The sequence below is a fragment of the Kryptolebias marmoratus genome, linkage group LG4 (assembly GCF_001649575.2).
Source record: "Kryptolebias marmoratus isolate JLee-2015 linkage group LG4, ASM164957v2, whole genome shotgun sequence".
Classification (NCBI taxonomy): domain Eukaryota; kingdom Metazoa; phylum Chordata; class Actinopteri; order Cyprinodontiformes; family Rivulidae; genus Kryptolebias; species Kryptolebias marmoratus.
The window spans coordinates 25,700,171-25,709,051 of NC_051433.1; the positions used below are offsets into that span (position 1 = coordinate 25,700,171).

Sequence of the window (8,881 nt, forward strand, 5' to 3'; positions counted from 1 at the left end):
TCATCAAAATTAAACGAAATAAACATTTGAAATATATGAGTTTGTATGTAATGTATGAATATAATATACAAGTTTCACTTTTTAAATGGAATTACTGAAATCAATCTACTTTTTCATGATATTCTAATTTTATGACCAGCACCTGTACAATTTCAAAGCAAAATTAAAAAAAATATATACAACAAATAAAATAGTAAAAATAACAAACTGTTTAAATAATAAAAAACAACATCTCAAACTGAGTTAAAAGCCAAAGAGAAAAATGTTTTAAGAGTATTTAAAAACCAGAAGTGGCTACCCTTACAGCAGATCATCTGCCTCCATCTTACCCTATCTCAGCCTCCTCCTCTTTCCTCCTCTTTACTACATCTATGAACCTTCCTCTTTTCCTCCTCCCTGGCAGCTCTATATTCAATACCCTTCATCCAACATATCCTCTACCCGTCCTCAGGACATGTTCAAACTGTCTCAGCCTTACTTTGCTGACTTTGTCACTTAAAAAGCACAAAGATAATTAAAAACAAACAAAAAAATCTACTTGCAAAATGACTAATAAAGACATTTTATAAAAAATTAAATGATTTTATTTGAAGTAATTTAAAGCTTCGTCTAAAAATAGAGTGCAGCCCTGCGAACCAGAGTTAGTGTTGCAGTAACCAAGATTCCTTATTTGTTATTTACAACAAAGAGCTCTAACAGCAGAAACGCAATGAGCACATTATCCCAATATCTGGCTAAATAAATAAAAAGTACCAAAAAAAGAAAAAATAATGAAGAAAATGACTGTCTCTACACAGGCCATTGTTCAACCTAAATTAGTCTCTGTATCCTGTTACCACCTAAATAGGTGTTGAAGACACGTTTCCTTCAAATCCCTTTTCTCAGTGCCGCAAAGTCGTGACAGCCAGTTTAAATTGATATGTTTTGTCTGCTTGTGGTTTCGCCCTCTGAGATGCTTAAAGCAGCATCAACTGGTTTCTGCCACTGACTAATTGGCTGTTTTGCAAACAGGCTGGTGCTCGAGTTTATAGTCAGCCGTGTTGTGTTTCTGTGTGATTCCGCAGAGAGCAGTGTCCTGCAGAGTCCTGTCTTCACCAAGCAGCCGGGCAGCATTGTGTATCCTGTGCACACAGTGGAGAACAACAGGGAGGTGGTGTTCAGCTGTGAAGCCCAGGGAAGCCCACCTCTCATGTACCGGTGAGTTTGGGACTGATCTGTCTCCATCTGCGCATGCTTCGTCTCTATTGATGCTCTCTACTTTAATCTGCTGAACATGTAAACATATTTCAACATATGGCTTACAAATCTCCCCATTCATTTATCTCTGAACAGCATTAAGAAGGAACATTAGGAAAACTCAGTGCAGTAAAATCACACTCACTTTCTAATTTCTTGTACTGACAGAGAAAAGACTTTCAACATTTTCCTTGGCCTTCAGCTCAAATTGACCCAAAGTTACAAGGGCATCTCTTCCTCTCTCTCTATCTTCCCCCCCTTTGAGGGCTTCAAGAGCGTTACAAAAAAAAAACAAAAAAAAACTTAACTGTCACTCAGTGTTTAAGATGCTTTTGAATGTGACTTTTTTATATTAGTGTGATGCAAGGGTGTAACAATACACTCAGTTCGTGAAATGAGATCCTTGGTTCACAAGAACAATATTTCAAAGATAAAATACATGCCAGGAAAATAAATTATTTCAATAATCTTTTTTCTTGGAGGTTTTGACACAAACTGAACTTACTGGCATCTCTCCTGTCTGATTTCTCATAAATCTCTTCAGACCTTAAATGGCACTTTGAGTCTTTTGCTTTTTCACATTGGGACAAAATTAAATACCTGATTAAGGGTCAGTTTTTTGGGGTTATTTTCTTTTTTTGTGTGTAAAATGAAGAATTTAATTTTTCCAGGATTTCAGATGTCTTAAGTTAAAATATTCCGAAAGAAATATGAAGACAACCTTTCTAAATATGTTTTATTCATTAGTGAGCACAAATAGAGTTTACTCAAATTACGTTAAAATATAAGACGTATATTCACTTCTTTTGTCTTTGTTTTTAATCACCATTTTTAAACTGATCTCTAACGTAAATATTTTACCTTAGCCCATTAAAGCAGCTGCAAAACCCCCTTAATGAAAATCATTCAGCTACAAACACATCATCTTAAAATAACAAGAGAAGACCCAAAAGACAAAGTTAAAATAAATTTACTCAGGCATTCTGTAGCTGCACAGCGGTGCAGTGGTTAGAGCCTCCCAGCAAGAAGGAACATTGCAGGTTTGCTTCCCAGCCTGGGGCCTTTCTGGGTGGAGTTTGCATGTTCTCCATGTGCACATGTGGGTTTACTTTGGGTACTCAGGTTTCCTCCCACAGATCAAAAACATGAATGTTAGGTTGTTGGTAACTCTTAAATTGTCCCTCAGTGTGAGGGAGAGTGTGAATGCTTGTTTGTCTTGTTTTTCTGTATGTGGTACTGTGATGGACTTGTGGCCTATCCAGGGTGTCCCCCTGCCTCTTGCACAGTGACTGCTGGAGATAGGCACCAGCTCCCTGTGACCCAGAATGAAGAAGTGGGTGAAGAAAATGGATGGGTGCATTCTGAAGCTGTGATGTGTTCTGACAGGTGGATTTTAATGGGTTTTTTTTGGGGGGGGGGAGTCTGAGTCTCTGAAACTCTTAGGACTGAATTAGAGTGAAACTTATTTGGGTGTATGTGTTTCAATATTATTTTCCTTACAGAGAAAAGTTGCTTACACTGACAAACACGGAATTAAACAGCGTATGTGGAAAACAGGAGAGAGGTATCTGACTGAACAATACAGTCTAGTTTTCTGTCACCATCTCAATCAAGCCTCAAAGTTTTATTGGCTCTTTTTTCGCTCACATCAAATGAATTTTTGAGAAGTTAGGATTTTACATGGTGTCAGCCTCAAATTTCAACCAGACACCATGTGAAATCGGTGTTCAGTCTGTTTTGTTTTTAAACAAAATGAACGACAGAGACTGTTTTCTATCTATTTTCAGCTGTTTCAGGAGGCAGTGGGAGGGTGGAGGGGAAGCTGTTCTCACACGGCTGGAGTGATGCGACCATGTTGGTCTTTGTGCTTAACACATTTGCTTGAACCACATTTGCTTGAACCACAGTTCAAGCAAATGTGGTGGAGACATCTCCAGCACTAACTTTACGAAAGTTTTGCTTGGTATTGCTTTGCAAAACAGTTTTTACCTCATTGAGAAATCTTGTGACATTTCAATATTGCGAGATCCTGCGGCACCAGATGTTGTTTCGCCCCTAGTGTGATGTCATTTCATATTGGTAAATAATTCAATCAAATAATAAACCTTCAACATCACTTCAGTGAGCCCCACTGATGCGCTGAGTGACACATTGATTCATTATGAAAAACAAGAGAGCAAGGTCAACTTGCTCCCACCAATAACAACAGACCTACTTAAAAAATAAACAAATTTTAAAAACCTTTCAGTTTGAAAGTCCATGCACTGCAGATATCACTCATGCAAATTAATATCTGTGCTGCAAATAGTCGCAGCAGATACAAATAAAGAAATGCATTTTAAATACAACAAAGCCAAATAACAACCTTGTCTCAAACCAAACAATTAATTTAACAGGCTCCAAATTTCAAAAGTGACAACATAAACATTTCTGGGGACACACACAAAAAACGGAACACCAGATCATATACATTCTAGTTTTTCAGATTTTTTTTTTTAAAACCATGCTTTGTAGTACATGCTACCACATCATTGAATGTTTCATTCAAAAATACCTAAAATTTGAATAATTAAAAAAGATTTTTGGGTTCCTGGAACCATTTTTGTTGTTGTTGTTGTCAAGTCCTTTTTTTTTTTTTTGGACTGCCATTGAAAAGCGAGCAAACAAATGTTCAGAAAAAAAGGAAGAATACAACAACCTTGGAGTCTTATCAAACACACAAAAATGGATCATGTCTCAAAAGATTTATTGATCAGTAATGCGGTTATAATGCTCTGAATGCACACACAGACATGGATCTTTGCTTTTTTTTTCTCTTTCATTTTGCACAAAAATACAAATGGAAAATAGACCATTTAACAGCTCTGCTGAAAATATTTGCAACGGATTTTTTATGTGTAACTGCAGGTTTCTCATGCGGTGTAAGCTCACAGTGACAAATCTAAAACTGTGAACAGTGAGTTCATTTTGCTCTTGTGATCCAACAGTTTTATTTCATACAGTCACCATTTTGAAATAGGCTGCTGTTTTAATCATCTTTCGATTTTTGTACTTTGTTTTGCTTCACTAGTGCTTAACAGCTACAAAGTAAAGAAAGTGCCCCTGTGGAGTATTATCATTAGGTTTTAGAATAATTAAAGACCTGGATTTAGGCTCTCTCTTCATGCTTTGTCTCCTGATGAAGCTACATGACAGTCTTAGCTTGTTAACTGCAGTTCTGGAAACTTTATGCCTATCCTCTTAAATCATGATGGTGTTATTCTGGATGAAACAGCTGTATTACAGGCCCTCTACTTTGTACTAGGTTTCTCCTTTTCCCCCTGCTGGAAACATCTGCATCTTCAGAATACATGTTGAGCTCTGTGTGCACCCAGTTCAGAGAGCAGTGTATTTCCCTCTTTATTCCCCCCTCACATGGACCATTAGTCTATTGAAAGGGTTTGTGTTGTGTGGTAGTATCTTTGGCAAATAAAAAGTTCAAATCAATCACGACTACTCACGGAAACTGCTGGGGTGAAATTTGAGTGGATCGGTTCGTTTAATACGTGGGAATGAGCCAGCATAAAGAATGATTGGATCAGCTGTTGAAGTTTCTGCTGCTGATGCCTCTTAATGATGAGATGCGACAAACAACCAAGAACTAAATCATGCTCAGTGATCATTCCCCCCACTACACATAGAAAGAAAAAAAAGTCAGAAGGCGAACCCAAAGCCTGAGCATGGTACTGACCACCATTCATTAAACTTGACTAAACCTAGCAAGAAAGAAAATGCACTTGACTTCATCATTGATAGAGGGAAGTTGGACTCCGTTAAGGGAGTATGGAGTGGGCATAATTTGCCTACAATTCAATTAATTTTATTAATGTTCCTTTAAACCCAACTTTCAATGGTGGGTGGCTTAGCCCAGTGAATAGTGTGGTTGACCTCTAATCTCAGTGTTGGGCATTCAATCCCCAGCTCTTGCCGTTTGTTGAAACCTTTTGTCTTTTATCTAAAAGACTTCTTCAGTCTGAGGAGCTGCAAGCAAGCTCAGTCGTAAAAGCAGCACCCAAACTAGTTGTTTACATGCAAAAGGAGGACCATAGCCAATGCACTGATGGTTGCTTGCTATCCACAAAGGACTGAGTGATACTCGCAATAATAGCATTATAGAAGGGGGACAGTTGGACATGGAGGCCTCTGACCTTGTTTAACACCAAATGGGTTATCTTCACAAAGATGGCTTCCTTTACTTCTCTCTCAAATGAACGTTCCTCTCTGTCAAAGATGTGCACATCTTCATCCCTGAAAAAGTGGCCGCTGGCCTGCAGATAAGAGTAAACCTCAGTCTTGGTCTGATGATGTTGCTCTTCTATGCTCGGCCATCCTTTTGGCTAGTGTATGCTGTTGAGTGTTGGGAGGACTGTGATCAGTTATACATCAGAGAAACAAAGTAGCCACTTCTAAGGTCTACTGCCAGTCAACACTACCCATTTTTAGCAGCTGACCAGTTTTACAAAGGAACCAATTTTACACTTTTCTTTACAAGAATAGACTAAAATGTACGTTTTGAGCATAAGACAGAAAAAAAAAAACCAATGGAGCCAACAAACAGGAATTTAATACTTCATTTGTAATAAGGGAAAGGATTGCAAAGATGTTTATGTTTTGGATTTATGAATTTTGGTGGAAAAAGAGTTCTAAATTGTCATATAAGTGTGTCCTTCTGCTGAAAGATTGTGTTTATGTTGTGGGAGTTTAATTTTTTTTTACCCTTCAGATCTTTTTGACTTTTGACAGCTAACTACTTTAGCATTCTTCTACCTAGAAACTTCATTCAAACTTTGAATCAGTCACAAAACATTGGACTATCACCATATGATTCAGCTATTTGATATCTTGTATATTTTTATTTTCCAAAATACCAGTTTAAATTCTTTGAAAGTTTTGGTCAGTTTCAGATTTTATGCTTTGTTCAGCATTTTGTTACATCATTACACTCTTTAGCTGCAAGTGCTTCTTAAACTTGTGACACTTTTGCAGATTTTACTCTCAGAAACTTTTAACTACATATACAAATTATATGTCAAACATAGGCATTTTTGTCAGCTTTCACCCAGTGTGACCCCTATTGCAATATAATTTACGGTTTTCTCTGAAGTCCCTCCAGAGTAGAGTGTGCACCCAGTTCCTTATTGGCCACCATTATATTTCAGCTCTGACAATTTTGTTTAAACTGGAAGTGAAGGGTTTTTTTTTGTTTTTTTTTGTAAATTGTGAAATTTCTGCAATTTAAAAATTTCAAACTCTTTAAATAATTCCACTTTTACTGACAGTTCATTTCCTGTTACACATCAGCTTAATTTCGACTTAGCATTCGCACAGCATTTTTGGAAAAAGAAAAAAAATGCAGGTTCTTTTTTTTTTTTTAGGTTTTTCTGTTTTTTGTCTTTTTGCTTTAAACTGTTTGAATATAAACAGTTCTGTTCCGCTCTGTAATGAAACAGATGAACAGATGGATCACAGCAGAAAAATCATCAATCTTCAAATTTCCAATGCAACAAATAGTTTTTGATTATATTTTAATTGTATAAAGCTCTTTGTTCAGTTTAGATTTACATTTAGGCGTAAGTAACTATAATCACATGTTGTGCAGCATATACAAATTACTGGTGCAAAAAATTAAAGCATTCAAAAGCATATTGATAAGCACCAGGACCAAACAGACTGTGTAACATTCAAAGGCTCATAAGCCAGATGGTGTGGTATTATGCCATTGTGTACATGGCCCAATGTTACATGATTGGGGATAGCAAGTGTCTAACAAATGGAGCTGCTGTTGTGGCCTGCTTGCCATTATAAATCACTATAAACAGAATGAATAAATTTTCTGTTTAACATGTGTTTGATGTATTCTGCTGCTCTGCTTCCCATGAAAGATACACAGTGACAGGCTCTTGTGGTTCAAAGTTTCCCTCGTGCCGTTTCCTTTACTCGATTTATCTGGTGCTAAAATGTATGCAAGATCCACAGGAATCTGTGGAATCTAATTCTGAATATTAGTGAATAAAAACACTATAAAAGTGACAAGAGTTGTCAGGGGCACTTTGTTTTGTCACAAAGGAACAATAGCAGGCTTTTGATGGGTACTTATTCTGAATCATCTCAGTGCCTAACTGCCACAGACACACAATATGGAACATTTATGGTTTCAAAATGCCTTCCTCGGGCTGGCTTCGTTCTTCCATTTCAGAGTGCAGCATGATCACTCTCTCAGATAAATCAAAACATTTTCAAGGCCTAATTACTATCCCCACCCAGTCTAATGTTTTAGAAAGACCCAGATAAAGCACTGAACCGATGACTGGCAGAGAAAATCTCATGCAGCATTTGGTTTTTCAAGCTGTCACCGATTAAATTGTTTATCTTAGGATACAATGCAGACTTACTCAGAGCAATTACAGCTGTGTAGAGGCTGCTTCCGTATGAGATGGGGTGGCTTTTCAGAATGAAAAAGAGACTGCTATCTGTTTATGATACAGAAGCATCACCTCTACCCCTTCAACCCCCCTTCTTGACGCTTTACTCTGCTTTTCAGGTTGAAGGTGTTTGTTTTGTTGTGAAATATGTCTGTTGATTTTTTATTTTTGTTTGTTCCCTTTCAGCTGCAAATGAATCGCTGCTGTCGTCCAGTGCGAATGTGGCCACCTCCCCCTGGCTCTTCTTTATTGTGTGTAGTAATAAGGCTCTCGAGAGCGTGCACCTACTTTATGACTGAACTGGAGAAGGGCCATGAAAGAGCATTGTGCTGCACACTTTGTCTATTAAAAGAAAGGAGTCTGTAGAGGCGCTCTGTGAGTGCAGCTCTGGTCCAGCCCACAAGAATTCTGGTATTTGTGAGGGATTTGATTGCAGGTAGATGGGAGAGTGCCACAGTCTGACATTGTTTTTCATGTAATCAGCCCCTGCTTGGATTATATGACTATCCTGCACCTACTATGCAGGCGCCCATGGCCACAGCCCTAAAAATACCTGATTTTCTGCAACAACAACAACAAAAGGTGTAATATATTTTCAAAAATATTTGATGCCTTGAAGGAATGCAGATCACCTGCCTGCCGTCTTGCAAGAGTTTTAGACTAAGATCATTTTAAGTTAAGAAATGACAGTTATATCTGTTTTTGTTAAATGTTAGAAACAATATTAAGCACAACCTCTTACAATATTGCAAGATGTCATGATTAGACTGTGTGTTGTGAATGACTCTCAGCTTTCACCACATTTTAGCTTATTATCTGTTAAACTGATAGTGACAAGGATCAGTTAGCGGACCCGAAATTTCAGCCCAGACACAGGGGTTGACAGTTAACGTGTCTTTATTGTACAGCACGGAGAATGCTATGCGTAGCAGGTGGACCTCAGATCGCCGCACTGAGAAGAAACGAGACAGTCTTATTATCCACACGATAACCAGGAAGTAACCACGGACTGAGAAGGTTACACTGACCTGGATGGTGGTGTGACGGGGACCGGAACCTGATCCTTGTAGGATAGCGGCTGTGAGAAGTCCAGGAACGGAAACGAGGATTAGCGTCTCCGAAAGGTAGGCCGCGGGGGCAAAGCTTAACACTTGGTCGGACGGGCAGGGGTCGAAGCCGGGAGT

At 38.2% G+C, this 8,881-nt stretch overlaps 1 protein-coding gene across 2 annotated transcripts in view; it reads left to right on the forward strand.

The window, feature by feature from the left end:
• The window catches only part of cntn4 (contactin 4), a 280,686-nt gene that overhangs the window by 85,218 nt on the left and 186,587 nt on the right, over positions 1–8,881 (forward strand). For both annotated transcript variants that reach the window (XM_017426954.3, XM_017426955.3), the window contains exon 3: positions 1,065–1,197. In XM_017426954.3, coding sequence (XP_017282443.1) covers positions 1,065–1,197 — 133 coding nt within the window. The remainder of the gene's footprint in view (positions 1–1,064; positions 1,198–8,881) is intronic.